The 17,725-nt window shown below is 33.5% G+C and overlaps 2 protein-coding genes across 2 annotated transcripts; both read right to left on the reverse strand.

Annotated features, from left to right (window-relative positions):
* Positions 1-7,050: 7,050 nt before the first annotated feature.
* LOC142611833 (pectinesterase inhibitor 9) lies at positions 7,051-8,044 on the reverse strand. The gene has a single exon (XM_075783973.1). It carries the CDS (start codon positions 7,878-7,880, stop codon positions 7,260-7,262), a length of 621 nt encoding a protein of 206 aa, XP_075640088.1. The 5' UTR covers positions 7,881-8,044; the 3' UTR covers positions 7,051-7,259.
* A 2,897-nt stretch (positions 8,045-10,941) lies between these two features.
* Positions 10,942-15,077, reverse strand: LOC142612748 (uncharacterized). The gene is made up of 8 exons (XM_075784900.1): positions 14,872-15,077; positions 14,632-14,778; positions 14,429-14,526; positions 12,786-12,858; positions 12,637-12,697; positions 12,457-12,542; positions 12,275-12,364; positions 10,942-11,201 (listed from the first exon to the last, which is right to left on the reverse strand). Exons 1-8 carry the CDS (start codon positions 14,968-14,970, stop codon positions 11,139-11,141), a joined length of 717 nt encoding a protein of 238 aa, XP_075641015.1. The 5' UTR covers positions 14,971-15,077; the 3' UTR covers positions 10,942-11,138.
* Between the last annotated feature and the right edge of the window lie 2,648 nt (positions 15,078-17,725).

The following is a 17,725-nucleotide window of genomic DNA, read 5'->3' on the forward strand; positions in this document are numbered from 1 at the left end:
CCCTATGGTGTACAAACACAACAGCTTCTTCAAGAACTAGGGCAAACTAGGTTTCCGGTCACACTTGAGGAATTATGCTCTTGTGCAATTGTGCTCTTGGCTGTGCAACCTGATACGGCCCTTAAAATAATCATTTTATATGTCTAGAGTTGTGAGAAAAGAAAGCCCAAACATACAATCACGGATTGAATGAAAAACAGACCTGAAATTCTGAGTTTCATAAACCTCGATAGATACCCTATCTGTCGAGCTGCTGTCGAGCAACGAGCTGGAACAGCTCTTCAAGTCTCGATAGATGCTAGCTGTCAAGCTTTAATGATCAACACTTTTCACACTTAAATCTTGGACAGACTTGCATGACTTTAACACTTGAATTTGAACTCTTATTCCTTGAAGTATTAAATACATTCTAGATCTACCCAATTACAAGTAAAGTGCGTTTTGTCAAAAGATTAGTTAATTACATAAAATAGTGACATATGTTCTTAACATTGAATCACATATGTCCTAACAAAACTTATCTCCAGTAAGAGACACGATGGAAAGAAATAAGGAATAGCAGAAAGTATTAGCAGTAGGAATTGCGTGAAGGAAAGAAAAGTCAAACCAAAGGAAATGACAACATAGCAGGAAGCAAAACCACAACAGCTAGAAATGCATGAATGAAAATAGAGTAAAGAGAAACACAATAAGACAAAACAAAAGCAATAGAAAACACATGAAGGAGAAAGAAAAAAAAAATCAAAGAAAAGACAAAAGCAGCAAGGCAGTAAGGTAAGATCTGGGCTTTGCCCTTCTGCATCCTAACCATGCAAGGCCACAAGGGAGTAAGGCCCACGACCGATGAGGTGCAGAGGGCGTGGTTTGGTGGAAGGGGCAAATGACCTAGATTTGGTATTCAGTCGAGACTACTTTTAGGAATATGCTTTGCTAGGAAAGCATCTTTACCAAAAGTGGGAACCATTTGATGCATGCTAGAAAAGTGAAGAAAAAGAGAATTAATGACGGCTACCGTTTTGGGGAGAGAGAGAGAAGTAATGGTGTGTGGCAGATTGTCCTTTACCAAAAAGATGATGAAGTTTGTCGTAAAGCCAAGTAGTGGGAATGAACCCACTTGCACACGGCTAGAAAATAATGGCCAATACGTTGTGGGTGTTGGCTAAATGCTTGCAGCAGACAAAATGATTGGTGAAAACAAAGGTAAAGAAGGAAAACACCTAGGATTGATCTTGGGTATAAAAGGAACAATACCTATGAATATGGGAACAACTACAACAGCAAGAACAGTAGGAAGAACAACATAGAAATCAAGGAAAAACATATGAAGGAAATCTGAATGGTGAGTTGAAAGTGAAAGAAGAAAGAAAAGAGAAAGAACGTGATATTTGAGAGAAGAGAGAAAGTAGAGAATACATGGAAAAATTAGCATGCATCACTAGGAATCCTTTCCTTCCTTCAAAAAACACCAAAGCACAATCTTTGCAATCCCCAAAGGATGACTACTTTGACTCACATTCCAAACCACATAACTTTATAGCCTTATTTGGTAATAAGGTTGTGTGAGTTGGGATTGAGAACTTTTTAGCCAACATCTTGTTGCAAATACTCTTTACCTATAATTATTTATGCTAAAGCTTTCATTATTTTTTGTTATTACGTGCATTGCTTTTAATTCAAACTAATCATTATTCTGCCATATGTGTGTGTGTGTCTATATGTGAATACGTATAAGTATATATGCGAATATATCTATGTATATATTTGAGAATATGTTAACCCATGTAAACTAACATTTTCTTGATGAGTATTTTCTTTGAGTTTTAGAGTTTATGTGCAGAATGAGGAGAAATATTTTTGCAGCAGAAAATAGGGAATTGTCACTCACATTGTAGAAAAGTGTAGAAAACTAACTGTACAATAAAAAGTTAAGAAAAGTCAGTTTTGCGGCAAAAGTTGGAGAAGTGTTCTTTTTGCGGTAGAAATGGAGAATAAGCCCAGTTTGCAATGTCGTCCCTTGGACTTCGGACTCAATATTTGTGCACAAATTGGCAGCGGCGGAATGAGACCTTAAAGCCCATTCTGCGAGAGCGTCAGGCCTAACTTCCTTCTTAGAAAAAGCCTAGACTAAAAGTTGTCTAATTACATCAAGACACGTGTTTAAGGTACAAGAAGTATAAAAACTCCTTTAACAAACGTCATAGCGTCCATAAAAAACTTACCTTCCATTTTATTGCGAAGATCAATTTTGGTGACATTCATAACTGAAAATGCTAGCTCTATAGTTGCAATAAAAATTGGAGGAGTAGCACAAGAATAACCACTCTACAAACAAGGGGGTAGTATTTTAATTTTTTTAGTTCTCATCATCTACTCCACTAGTATGACCAATCTAGTTCAATTTAAGATTTTTAAAGGGCTTGGTTGTTTATTTTGTGTAAAATTGATTAATTGGTTTTTTTTTTTTTTTGGCTTTGTTATTGGTAAATTTTGTTGTTGGGCTAATTTTTTTTGGCTTGTTAATTTTGTTTTAAATTTTTTTAAAATTTTAGATTTATAAAATTTTTTTTGACATTTGAAAGGATCAATGATATTATTAAGGGGGCTAAGTGTAATTTTATTGAACTAAATTGTTAAAATCAATACATATATCTATTTTTTTAAATTGTTTATGTGCTGAGTGTATATGTGAGGGTGTATTACAGGGTGTGGGAACTATTTTACCAAAGAGGGAGCTTGAGCATCCAACATGCATGGTAGTGTAGAGTGTAGACACTTTTTTCTTTTTTTCTTTTTTAAGAAGAGTGTAGGCACACACTCTAGCCAAGCTATTCTAGAAGAATTAAGGATCCAACAACCGTCATTCAAAATTTTCAAGGAAAATGGACTTAGAACAGGCCCAAAGTTAATAAGGCTTTCAAGGTTCTAGCATTAAAAGATCATGATGTTTCATCAAAAAAAAAAAAAAAGATCATGATGCTGGACTCTCACAATTTCACATGCGCACAAACACAATATTGTACATCTAGTTGTAACTTAACGCCTCCCTAGTTGAAATTGGAGGGGAATAGAAGTTTTGAGGTACAAATGTAGGTCTCATGGGTGTTGTGTGTGATGTATCCCAATTCCCATTATTTATTAGAGTTGTGTTAACGGAACAGTAATGTGCCCATTAATGCCCAATTTTTGTCAATAATTCAGTTTTATGTCAGTATTTTGTCAATTTTATAGGTTTTATGGTCAGTTTTATATAATCTCTCATTTATCCAATTTTTTTATTAAGTGAGCCCTACATTATTTTAACATTTGCGTATTTATTATAGGGAAAGCTTATGGGTAAGAAACAGAGCCGGCTCAACAACTTTTGAGACCTTAGACGAAAATTTTAAGTGATGCTTTTTTATAATTAAATATTAATCAAATAATATATATATTGAATTTTTTTTTTTTAAATCTTTTTTTTTTTTTTGCTTTTTGAGATGCAAAATTACTAACTAAGTTTTTGTATTTAAGTTTTTCTAACATTTCTTTTTCAATTGATAATATAGCTAATCACTTTAAAAATAAATTTTAAAATATAAAATAATAGAACCTGATTATTGCAATTTTTCTAAAACTATGACCACTTTAAAGTCTAAACTTGCACAAATAAAAATTAATTTAATACATGGTTTAATAAATTAGTGTCACCATATTACAAATGAGTTAATATAATACACATCAAATTATTAATTGATATAATAATTTATAATATTAGATAAAGTGTCAGATAAAAAAAATAAAAATAAAAAGTGAGAAACCGTCCAGCTTGTACCCCACTACTCCTATCATCCTAGCAAAAAACGTGTGCTATCAATTATCATAGCAGAAAAGGATCCAAAGAGGGGCAGAAAAGGCATTATAGCAAAAAACGTGTCCCATACTCCCATGATGAGACTCCCATCAAACAATTGTGCAGTAAAAGTGTCAAACAAACTATATATATATATAGTTTAAGTTAAATAAATAGAAGACTCTCACTCTTCATTTTCGGAAAGACAAAGAGAAAGAGGGGAAAAATTGAAGAAGAATACTTCTGGTGACTAGTAGATTGGTACGCTGGAATCAACCAAAAAAATTTTAAGCTAGACTGATTGACTGAGTTTATGGAAAAAAATCAAGAATCAAGATAAAAATGAAGAAAAGAAAGGTAAGATTGTAAGAATATAGATGGAGAGGCACTAAGGCAGAGAGATAGAGAAATGAGAAGTTTTTCTTTTGTTTTGTAAATTTATAATCTCTATTTTAATATATTTCAAGGCAATTATATTGTATTATTAATGAATTTATCTGGTATTAATTTTGATTTTAGCATATTTCAAGAATGAGTTAATAAATTTGTCTCTTAAAATTTAATTTTGTTAGTTGAAGTTTACTTTTTTTTTCATTTTTAATCTTTTGCATACAATGGGGCATTTTAATGCATTTTATTGACTAATAAAATTGTTTAAATTTTTTTTTTATAAGTGGGCTATTTTTTTTTTTTGGAGTCATAGGTGATTGCATTAATTAATAGGTGATACCTGGTAAGAAAAAGAAAAGGATATTTAGCAAAAAAAGAAAGAAAGACACGTAGGATTTCTTTCATGTAGAAGGAAATGACATGCCCATTATTCATCAAAGCGAGCCCATAAAGACGTGCATGGGGCTTTCTTCTTATTCTTTCTTGATTTCTTCTACGGCAGAGCCCATAATGATTTTATGCTTTTATGCTTTTCAGTTTTCACTCTTCTTTTTTCAGTTTTTAATACGGCAGAGCCCATAATGATTTAGGGGTCCACTTCTATCTCTCACTGTCTCTGTCTCTGTCTCTCCTAGTCCTGAAGAATCCATAACCATAAGTATCTCTTATATAAATTTCCTTTTACTGTTAGTCCACGTGGCCTCCATCTCCATTGCAGTCCAGTCCATTCCCAAAAATACTGAAATACATTAATGATTTTATTTTGTGTTGCGTGTGGTTGTAAATTAAAAAATCAACTTATTTTATTATTTATTTTATTTTTACTATTATTTATAAATTTTACTGTATTTTTTGGTACTATTCATGAATCCTACGGTACTATTTCAGCAAACTTTTATCTTTATTTATAGGTATTTTCAATATAAAATTTTTAATTTTAGCAAAATAAGCAGATCCCTAACATATTTTTAGGCTAGTTGAATTTCACATGGGTCACAAGTATCTTTGTGGACGGGTCTTCTGTTATCTACTCAAATGCCTTTAGCTTTACTGCAGGCATTGCCTTCTCACCATGATAGTGAATACATTTCATCTCCATGTGGGTAATCTCTTTCGTACATACACACTTATTTTTCTTTTCTTTTTCTTTTTTCTTTTTTAATATTTCAATAGTTGGGGGGCTTTTAGCATTTCTTAACATAATTAAACTTTAAGCTTAATTGGTTACTTATGTGCTTGATAGGATCTCAAGTGCATTTTTTTTTTAGAAAGTATGTAATTTATTGTAATTCTAGAAAAAGAATTTTCGAAGATATTGAGCTCAGAGTGATTCTCATTTTTTGATAATGGGATGGGTGGGAGACTAGGATTAGGATTTACACAATTAAAGTGTATCACATGCTGTGCAAGAAATGAAAATGGCTCTCATAACAATGCAATTTTTTGGCTGAAGTTGTCACTTTAGCTTAAATTTATTACTGATTCTGTCCTAGAATTTCTACTTTCCCATGTCTTCTGGGCACCATTTTATTATTTCAGTATGTTTATAAGATAAGCTTCTACATTTCCAAAAAAAATCCAAAGTTAAAGCTTCTCAAGTTTCTTAAAAAAAAAGACTTTAGAAGATAATAAGAGACCGTTCGCGTACTCTTAAACACATATTTTCAATTTTTAAATAACATTACACATTTTTTTATTCATACATATTTTTAAAAAAATTAAAAATTATTATTTAAACACAGGTGCCAGGCTCAAACCTCTCAATTAATTATTTGCATATTCTAATGTTTTTGTCCATTAAATAAAAAGTCAACTGTCATCAGATTTGATCTTCAGTAAAGGAAATCCAAAGTAGTCAAAAGGAAGATATTATAATAATCACATTGGAAATTACACTAAAGCTTTAGCTTTAGTGTGTTTTGTTTTTTTCAAATTATATGCCCGCAAATTCCGGTCGGGCTGTCTCCTTGTTCTCCTCAGGCCTAACCCTTTAATTAAAGTAGTGCTTATCTAAGTAAAATCTAAATTATCTAAAGAGCATTCTAGAGAAGTTCGTAAATTGCTACTGCATATGATAGAGTATCAACCAAACCAATGACCAATAAAATATGAGAACTCTCCTCCATTGTCCACTACCGCTGGTTCAACTAAAAGTATATACCATGGCCACCCTCTTGGCCTCTTGTCTCCAATTAAAATAATTGGAGAGAATTGCAGAACAACTCGAGGTTTTGACTTATCAGTCTCATGGTGTTTTAAAAAGATATATGAATAACTCAACTTCTCATATTGAGCATAGGATTCAATTGATCTTATATCTGCAGGAATTTGACCTGTTTAAGTGTCACATTAGTGCGAAATTTTTTAATTTTTAAGTGGTCTGTTTTCATTTCATATTCAACACAAAAACGTGGAAACGATTTCCATCATGTCAAGTCCAAACAAAAACTGACAAAGACACTGGTGATTTGGAAAGATTGGTTAGGTAGATCACTTAAATTATTCTTCCCCCTTTCCACTTAGTGTAAGATTGTGTAATTTTCATGAATAACTAAATGGGATTTCTTTAGGAGGAATCACACTTTAGCAATTCATCATTTTTGTTGAGTTCTAGTTTATCTACCTGAAGTCTAAAATCATTTGCATTATGTTCATGGGTTTTATTTTTTTGATGATCATATGTTCATGGGTTTTAATGTATTCAAATTAAAAGGAGTATTATGTTTTCTGAACTTTCTTTTTGAGGCAAGTGATTTTAAACTTGCAATTAACAAATAAAATTCGATCCAAACCAAAGGTAGGCAAAATTCCAAACAATTGAGAGATCATAATTATAACAAACAAAAGTTTGATATTCTATAAGGCAGACATAAGCAAGATACAAACTTTAACATTAGGTTCATTTTACATTAATTTACACATTAAGCAGCAAGCAGAGACCACCCTAACACAACATCTAGTTCAGGAACAAACCTTACTCACGAAATATATCATGTCACATATACATATTAACCATCAAACCTCATTATAAGACAAACTTTTAAGGCTTTTCGAGGGCTGTAGTAGCTTGGTGTTTAGAAGCAAAACGATTAACCAATGCAAGAGCATTACTGATGACTTGAGCAACATTAGTGACCCTTCTGTTTACAGCAGCCTTGACATTTCCATCCATGGCATGGCCATCAAACCCATCAAGACAAGTGTTCTCATCAGTGAGCGCAGCACTTACCCAAGTCTGCACGTTGCTCATATGCCACATGAAGTCCTGACCTACAGCTCGACCCATATGGCCGAGCTCACGAACCGACTGGCTAAGCCGGTCCACGCTATCACCCATGTTCTCTATGCAGTCTTTGACAGCTTGATACTCCTTGCCCTTAATCCCTCTAACCTTAGTCATCTTGGCTACATACGCAGCAGCTGAACGCACCCTAGCTAAGCTCACTGACAAGGCTGTTTGAGCTAATTGCCTGTCACTTTGTTTAATTGCACTTGCATAATGTGAAAGACATTGAACACAAAGTGCAGGATAGCGAGTGGCCCTGCACGAGGCTTGGATGAAATCTGTGGGTTTGGAATGTCTGGCAACAGTGGACTCTGCCATGCCAGCCATGTAAAGAACAAAGCAGAGAACTAGGAAGAAAAGGCAAACTCTTGCCATGTTTCTGAAGGTTAAAGGTGAAGAGGTGGGCAAGATTTTTAGTTTTTTGGATCAATGAAATGAAAGAGTACGAGGGTAGTAGTGGGTTATATAGAGAGAGAATTTAAAAGGTGGTTGTCTATATTTTCTTCTGGGAATAAATAAAATCAGTGACATGCTTTCTTTCCTTTACCTCCTTTTTATTATTCCTCTTTCCCTTTTTTTCTCTTCATATATATCTCTATTATTGCTTCTCAAAAAAAAAAATATATATATATATATCTATTATTTTTATTTATTTCTCTGTTTCTCCTTTTTTTTTTTTATACCTCTTTCCCTTTATTCTCTTCATATATATCTCTATTATTTTTATTTATTACTATGTTTCTCCTTTTTTATGTTTGGTTGTAGGAAAGTAAAGCACATACGTTTCTTTTTCTTTTGGAACACGTCAAGAACATATAAGTGCCTAAATATTTTGGGGAAATTATACTCTGCCACCCCCATTTAAACTATACCATATATTATACTTTGCACCTCAACATTGTTTAATATACGTTTTGCACACTAAACTATAATATTTGTTATATTTTACGCTCTAAACTATGACATTTTGCACACCAACTTTTAGTTTGTTGTTAATTTAAACGAAAACTCAAAATTCAGAGTACAAAGTGTGATTAAAAATATAATTTAGGGTAGTAAAGATTAATTTATCTTTTGTTTCTTTTTTTTAAGTTTGAAAAGATGGACAATTGGGTCTTTTCAAGTGGTTTCATATTTTTCTATCCAAGTTAATAACAAACTTAATGTCAGAGTGCAATATGTAACAATGATCATAGTTGAGAACTTGCGGGTGCAAATCATGCATTCAAAATGTTCAGGCTATAAAGTGTATTTAGAAATATAGTTTAGAGTGATAAAGTGTAATTTTCATAACACTTTTGAGCTATGATGTGTTTTCCAAATACCTTTTTACACCCACTTGCATATGGTATGGGACGAAAGCATAACAAAAGTAAGATTTGGCAAACAAGCATAAGCTGAGTGTTGGGTCTGTTGACAAACCTTTTCTAAATTTATGTAACTATGCAAGTTATCATAGGCATGTCTAACGAAGATGGTATCAATCAAGTGGTTTATAGAAAAAAATATATTTAGAGTGTGTTTGAATACTGTTTATTTATTGAAAATTTATTACTAAAAATACGGTAGCAAAATATTTTTTAAATAACTTCACATGTTTTGTGCAACTTGATTGGTCCATAAACAGTGTTACGGGACTAGCCAAACGCAAACACAAATGCTGAAGAAGCAATACGCAAACGCACACGTAGAAGCAAAAATTTATCATGCTGTATCTGTAAGCAAACACAATCATATCCTCTCTAGGAAACAGCAGAAGTTATGGAGGGATTTGGAAATTGTGAAATCAATAGCGAGGGTTTAGTCTCTATGGGCGTGTCCTAGAACAGAGGGCTCGGGATAGTTCTTAGTAAATTATTGCATATTGCGCTCACAGTCACACATGGTTATAGTGATCCGGTGATATTAAATATATTATAAGGACAGTGTTTGAAAGATTAAAAATATCAACTCCAAAGTCACCTTTGCAGTTATTACATGTGTCTTCCTCTTAAATTAAAACAGCCATTAGAAATACAGTGCTAATTAATTATCGACACAACAAGCCGACTCCTATTCTGTAGGGCTTTTAAAGTAAAAGAGAGAGCTAGTAACCGATCTAGAGAGAGAGCTGGAAAGTTCTGATAGGCAGTTATTAAGCAAAAAAATTATTAAGGTACTTTTATATACATCGACAGGTTGCACAGACTGCTGTAAAAATATATATACACACACGTACGTAAGTTTCATAGTTAATATTTTACTTTCTAGCATTACATAGAGTTTTAATGATGTGACATTGAATATTCCTTTAAACTTATAGTACTTCATTTGAACTATGTAACGAATTCATATTAAATTGAGAGATTCTTATCAAACCATACTAATGGATGGTCCATCTTGGTCCAACATTTTTACCATAAAATCTAAGCGTATTTGTGGGTTCCAGTTAGTTCAATTGATTATTCTCTTATGGTTGAACAAGAGATTTAGGGTTCAATCTCCACTACACCAAAAATTGATTGATGTCTTAGTCTGGTGATAAAGAGTTATCATTAAGAGTGTATCTCTTTATGCACAAAATGACTAGACAATTCTTTTAGTTTCCCACTTTCATATGGGCATTTGAATTGAGTGTTCACACCTTTATGCTTTTTTTTTTTTTTTTTTTAATTCAGCAAAAAAATAAAGATAAGCAGGCTAGTAGTGTTCATAACACGGTTCCACTTGGAATACCGTTTGTCTTCCAAGGGGAGCATCAGCGAGTAATGGAACAAGTTAGTCTTACACCTAATGGTAAGATCTTAATCTCTTTTAACTTCCAAGCTTAGACTTCTCTATCAATACATCTCCAAGAACAGCTCTCCACAGACAAAAGTCAGAACGCATCTTGAAAAACATATGGTCTTGTTCAAGATATTATACATTTAGGGTTTTATTAATGTATGCCCTTAGAACATCCATTAGAAAACTATTTAAGAAAACCCTTATATGAAAAAATGAAAAAGTGATTAACTATTTTACAGTTTTTTCAAATCCCCATAAAACAATTTATAAAAATGGATGGTTAATATATGTCTTTAGGCCATATATTAACTGGACTCATATATTTATATAATTATATTGCTCTAAAATTTGTGCTTTTTAAGTGTTTTCCAGATCAATGACCACATTCTATGATGACTGGTGCTCAAAAAGGGTTCAAACCTTCAAATGCGTTGTTCCTAAAACAGTTAAAAATCCATACTATTCCACACAGCATCTGAAATGACCCAATTTTTTTTTCTTTTTTCTTTTGATAAGTGGCACTTGAAATGACCCAATTACTGGCAGTGTTCAAATTAGTCTTATCATCCAATGCCAATGCCATTCTTAAATAAGATAATTCTGTTTCAAGTTTTCTATTTTCTCTGGTGATTGATGAGACCAGCTCCATTGATTTTGGCAATAGTGAGGATAGATCTACAATGTCATTGTATATTCATTACTGTATATCAATTCAGGTCCTGATATAAAGTCCACTACTGTTTACAACATTTTGTAACATAATTTTAGCGAATGTGGTATGGCTGCAGATACCTCTCGAATCAAAATCATTATCAATCTAAAAGATTGAAAGGTATACTTGATAATTGCCAACTGGGTACTTGAGCACTAAACTGTCATGTACCTGAGAACAGCACCCCGAAGCTTTTCCATGAACTCTGCTGCTTGTTTCTGCAGGTTGGAAATCAACATTGAAATAAATATTTTGAGTTTAATTCAGTGTATATGGAAAACGAAAAAGTCATCATTAGGAAAATGCAAATTTTTATTCAAACATGAGGACAAGAAACAAACTATCTATATTTATAGCTAAATCTGTCCCAGTTCTGCTTCAAGTACCAGTTGTATAAGCATTGAGGAGGAATTTTTTTGGTGCATTTGGCATTGGAGTTAGTAAAAGTGTGGAAACTATAATATGGTTCTCTGGGTTCACAGTTTCAACAATATAGATTTATGTCATACACTGTCTAGCTTTTTTTATCTTCTGCATATTGTGTCTCCTCAAGGTCAATTCATATAAGTATAACAAAATCTTCTCCCAACACCATCTCCCCCCCCCCCCCCCCGGGTCTCTTATTCCAAAAATAAAGGCTCAAAATTGAAAATGACGAATTCCACATGTTTATATTAGTAGAATAATAGCATCATACATTATTATCTTATATTATTAAAGTGAAGTCAACTTCGGAGGAAGTGTTGAAAGAGTTAAAACTGACTCATTTGGATTGTGAATTATTGACCAAGTACAAGAACTCAGTAGACTGCTAATACTAGTCCCATAATTGGTCAGATGTTTCATTGTTCAAAGACAACTGCAATTTGTAAGTCTGTACAATTGGTGACCATCCCAGCAGTGTTTTCTGTGTACAGGATTGGCTATACCATGCATATGAAGCATTATCTGTTCATCAACGGTCAGTGTGGTGACAGAAGTATGAGTTTAGATGCCATTACTTCAATAAAGTATTTCAATAGTGCTCTCATACATCATCCCCCTTTTTCGCTTGTGGATGTAACTTCAAGAGAATTTGTTGCAAAATGTCTCTGTTTTAATATATGGTGAAGTGCTTATAAGTATAGCATGGTAAGGTGCACAATTAATTGTGAAGGATATCGGGATTTCTCTAATTCCCACCCTCCAGCCCCAGCAACACCTACCCCCCCCCCCCTCCAAAAAAATAAAAGCACAACAACGCCATGTTAAATTCTATTTGGACTACATGGACAGGAATTTCCAATAGTACCTGGTTACCCTCATGTGCATTTGCTATGTTTTCATCAAGAAGGGTCAATAAAGATCTATTGAGTTCATTCCGCTCAACCATCTCCAACAACTGCATGGTAAAAGTTAAAACTCATTTGAGCAATCTATGATACAAACTATAACAAAATAAGAGGCTTGATTATTGAAAAGAGTAGCACGTACAGTGGCTTTTAAATCCTTCGATGTCAGAATTTTGGTTAGGTTTTCTTTTGCTGCTATGAGGTCAGCTTGCAATTTATCATAGGCTTCTGTAACAAAAGATGTGGCCCAAGGATTGTGGGTTTATAGTGAAAGGCAACAACACATATCCTTCAGTACAAATGTTCATGGAGTCTAACATACCTGTTCCTTCCAGCAGTGCTTTTTGCAGTGCTTCTAGTTCAACCAATCTATCTTCCATATCCTAGATACAATATTAGAATTTGGATGTTGTGAGTCAATCCAATCATCAATGCAGGATATCCCCCAAATGTATAGTTTGAAAATGGAACCTGGGTTTTTGAAACAGCAAACCTAAGCTGACCCAGCTCAAATTGTAGGTGTGAAAAAAATTCCTGGTTCAATCTGTCAATATTAAAAGTTATCTCAGTATTTATTAATGGGAAGCTAGAGATTTGGAGACAAAAAATAATATAAATAAATAAATCATATTAATAAATGATGATATAAACATTAAAAACTTTCTTATAAAAGTGTCTTTCTGATCATTGTAGATTCTCTACTAACACTATAATCCATCATTCCACATAAAATAATAAAACTATATATGACCTTATAAATATGTAAATATTTTATGTGAATATTTCTGTTTCCTCTTTTGGGCCACACTTACTCATTAAAAAAAGAAAGAAAGAAGGAAAGAAAAACAGGCTATGTTTTTTCATCCATCTATTTTTTCTCAAGAAATTCCACATTTATAATATAAATTTTAGAAAGCAAACACATCCCTTTTCCAACCTTGTTTGGATGCTTAATATGAAGGGAAAGAAGAGTAATATTAGCATCAAGGAACTTTAAAAAAATTGATTTGACAGGTGCAGATAATTTAGGAAAAGAAATATCACAACCTGAGGTAACTGCTGGCCATATTTGCACTATGCTCTTAAAGGTAAAATTGCAATCAGCACATACCCGATGTGGGACTCAACACACCCTTCTACAATCCAATCCACAGAATATAGGGTATGACAAGAAATAAGAGAATTCTGGGTACTAAAGATAACTCTGAAATTAAATAACTCCATGTTTGCAGAATGTACTTGTAAGATCTTTGATTGTACAGAAAGCATATACTTGCACCCAAAAAAACTAAAGGAATTGACAAGATCACAAGCTACTCACAAAGAGCAAGAGCAAATCACAGCTATTTGGAATTCTTCATTAAGTTCAACAAATGCAGATCTTATATCTATGGTGTGGCAGTGTAATAGCCTTAATAACTCTTAACTCTTACAAAGAGTCTGAAAATCTATTGAAGCAAAACTTTCCACATATCCTTGTTGAGGAAAAGATCTCATCTTTTTAGTTACCACAAACCCCATGACAAAATAATTTGGACAAAAAGGAAGAAAATTTAATTCTTCAATCCACTCTTATAATCATGCTGCAATCAAAATGGAAGCGCACTGATTTTAGTATATGCTGGCCACCCTTCCCCTCTCCTTTGAAAGACTCAACTACAACCGAATGGTTCATAGCTGTTGTATTCCAATTAGAATAAATACTTTCTAGTTAAAAGGCATTGTTTCATTCAGAAACTTGTTGGAGAGCTTGCACTACCAGCAACTACTTATTATGTTTGATTCATTGAGCAAAGAAGCTGCCAACAAGTCTACAACAACCAACCTACATTGCTAACTCACAACACCAAATTAATATGATGATTTATAAACGAAGTACACACTGATATAATTTATAAAACAAAAGAATGCACAATGAACTGCACAATCGGAGGAATCAAAGTACACCACACTAATATGGTTTATAAACTATAAAACAAAGGACACACTCCAATTCCATCTATACACAGAGACGCAAAAATGAAGCTCCATATTGGGTGAATCAAAACCTCAAACAACTGGTACGCAATGTTATCTTCCATGTTATAAAGATGTAACACCGTAAAAGCACATACCGTGTTCTCAACCTTGCGATCTCAACCTCAAATTCCTGAGCTTCAGTGTTCAAAAAGTACTCAACGAGCTCATCAGGAGTATCCGGAATAACCCGAGACTGAAATAAACAACAAAAAACAACCATCTCAAAAATACAATATTTACATAATTTACAAAACCCAGTTCCTCAAAATCAATAACCCAGTTAATTTAACTAAGTTACCTGGCGAATAGCTCGGCGACGCTCCTTTTCTTCACGGACTTGGCGTTCAAATGCTTCACGGGTTTCGGAGTCTTTCTCAAGCCGCTTCTTGAACTCGCGCCTCGCTATGTGACCGGTCTGTGGTGGACCCAATATGCCTTCTGGGTCCTTCCTTTTCCCAAAAAGAGAAAGTTGAAATCATCAACAAGGCTATGAGAAATTAATAGAAGAATTGTATAGGAGAAAGAGTGAGAGAGGTACCCATCCAATGCAGGAAATTCTGGGTCTGGAAGAGTTCGGTGCACGTGATGACCGGAAATTTATGGTAGTGGCGGCGATGCCTATGCTGAGAGCGGCCATTGATGGCCCTTTGAGTGAGGGAGTTCTCAACCTCTGGTTTTTGCTCTGGGTTTGTGTTATCCGTTTGGAACGTGAATGATGCAATAAGTTAAAACCGTGTCATTTTGGGGCTGTTTTTTGGTCTTTTTATTCTTTTCAAATTGTAGTTATTTGATGGCGGGAATCAGAGCTATTGGAAATGTAAATAGATCACTTAGGTGGATTCAATTTTGATGGTTAAGATTTAATTTTATTTTGTAGGCCGATAAATTTGAAACTATAAATTAAAGAGTAAATTCTAATAACACTATATGTTTGTTTCATTGAAAAACATCATGTAAAGATAGTTTTTCATATTTTCTAGTATTTAGTAGCATTAAAAAAAATTGTCAATAGAAAACTATCTTTTAGTCAATGAAAAACCCTAACAAAAATAAGGCTAATTTTCTATAGGTTGTTTTCCATAAATTTTTTTGGGAAAACAATCTCTATCTTGCGTGGCTTACAACTCTTATTCTTTTGGTTGCAGGAAACAATATTTTTTCTCTCTCTGGTCTCTTCTCTCTTCTCTTCCCATAGATTAGCAAACTTGTCAAACCTCATCAAGCAAGACGGAAATACTTTTCATTGGAGAGAAACCCAACTGTCTTATAAATCGTGCAACAGTAGTTGAAGCCAATATTTCAGGCTTCGCAAGTTTCCCTCCAACTGTTGTGATAGCTTGCTGGAAAACAAACCACCGTGGATTGGAATTATTGGTTGGTGTCAGTAAAGGGCGGCCCTTGCAGTCTCTTATGGGTCCATTCTTATTGATTTGCCACATAAATAAAGTAATCAACTAACTATTTGCTGAGAAGATGAAGAATTTTTTTTAAAAAAATTCTAAACCTCGAGTTTTTGACTATAGAATGCTTCTTGATAGAAAATTTGAAAACATTAAATCTAGTGTTCCGCTTCTTAAAACTTAAAAGCAAATATAAATCAAGTGTTTGGACAATTTGGCATTTTGGAATTTATCAAACACTTTGTACTAGACTATTTTGCAAGTTGAACTATTTAGTCTATGTGGCATTTTGAACTATTTGAAATGGAACTTATGGTTATTTTGAATTATGAGAAGTATGGTTGATATATATATATATATATATATGTGTGTGTGTGTGTGTGTGTGTGTGTATGTTACCATCCATAATATATGAGCAAGATGAGTGGTAAAGATTATATAAATTGGAGAACTATTTAATTGTATCTGTTGTCAAAATTTTATTTGAAAACCAAATTCATACTTAGTTTTTTTATTAAAAAAAAAAACTATTTATATTGATTACATTGGTTGAGTTTACACAATACACATGTTATACATATTTTAAATTATATAAAAAATTTGAGCATACCAAACACTAGAAAATGCTCTCAATCTCATTTTCAAGGTCATTACCAAACACAAGAAAATGTGATAGTTTTCTAGAAAAATGCTTTTTGAAAAATGATTAATTTTCCAAAAAATATTAATGCTAAAACAAACAGAGCGTAAATTACCTTTGAGGTTTGGGTCCTGAACATTATTTGGTTCCTAACACCCTTTAAATTCGTTATTTATTTCCACATTCTCTTCTCTCTTCTCAAACCCTTCTCTTCTCTCTCAAACCTCTTTGGCTTTCTCTTTTCTCTATCACCCACGACGGCTAAAGACTCCTTCTCTCAAGCTTTGGCCATGGTCGAAATCCATGTTTAGTCACTACCATCTTGCACTCTTTTTTCGAATTAGTGCCACGGAGACAGTTGGCTAGGGATTTTTGAGCTTTGCCTCACCACCACTATTGTTGTTCCTCTCTAATAGCTCCAATTGGGTGCTACTAACACTAGCTTTTAGTGTTCCTCAACTGCCAATCTTTCTCCTCTTTCTATATTATATTTTCTGTTTTTTATTTATTTTTCTTTTGGTTTGGGTCTTGGTTGATTTAGGGATAAGGTTTTCTTGTAGTGATAAGGATTTGGTGATTTTTGAATTGGGTTTGAAATGTGGGGTTTTGGGTATGGTCATTTGTGAATTTGTGGGTATTTTTCTAATTTGGGTTCGTCTTAAAATTGGTCTAATATGGTGTTTTTGTTGGTGTTTGTATGATTATGAATCTCTATGTGTATTATATGCTTTGTAATCTGGTACAACTTATATTTCTCTAGTTTTTTTTAATAGGATTTTTTGCATTGGTTTCACTTGGTTTGTGCATTGATGGGTTTATTTGGTTTTTTATGATAGAAGAATTTTTTGTTTTGGCTGTCTTGAATCTATGTATAAGAATAATTGGGATGAGAGAGAGAGAGAGAGAGAGAGGAGAGGGACAATTGATGAGAGAATTAGAGAGAGTAAAGGGAAGAGAGGGCTTAAATGACTAACAATTCCTAACAGTGTTTAGAGACCAAATTGGGTTTAAGGACTAAGTTGACCAGTTTTAAAATTTCTTGAATTTGGTTGGCATTAGCCCAAACCTCAAGATAGTTTACTGGAATTTACCCTAAAATAAGCTACATTTGAATTCTCTAGAATTCGTTATCAAACTGGGTTTGGCAAGCCAACTCTAGCCTTGCATTAAAAATACATAGAATCTAACATAACTTAGGTAGACTTGGATGGATTAATAGAAGGCACTCCAATTGGTAACTTAGAAAGGCATGCTGCAAGTGTGAGAGGCTTATAGAGAGGCATGAGGTTCCTTTTATGCATGGATCACAGCCCCAAATCTGACTTTTTAGTGCTAAAAATGGGTTCACTAAG

The sequence above is a fragment of the Castanea sativa genome, chromosome 10 (genome assembly GCF_040712315.1).
Source record: "Castanea sativa cultivar Marrone di Chiusa Pesio chromosome 10, ASM4071231v1".
Taxonomy (NCBI): Eukaryota; Viridiplantae; Streptophyta; class Magnoliopsida; order Fagales; family Fagaceae; genus Castanea; species Castanea sativa.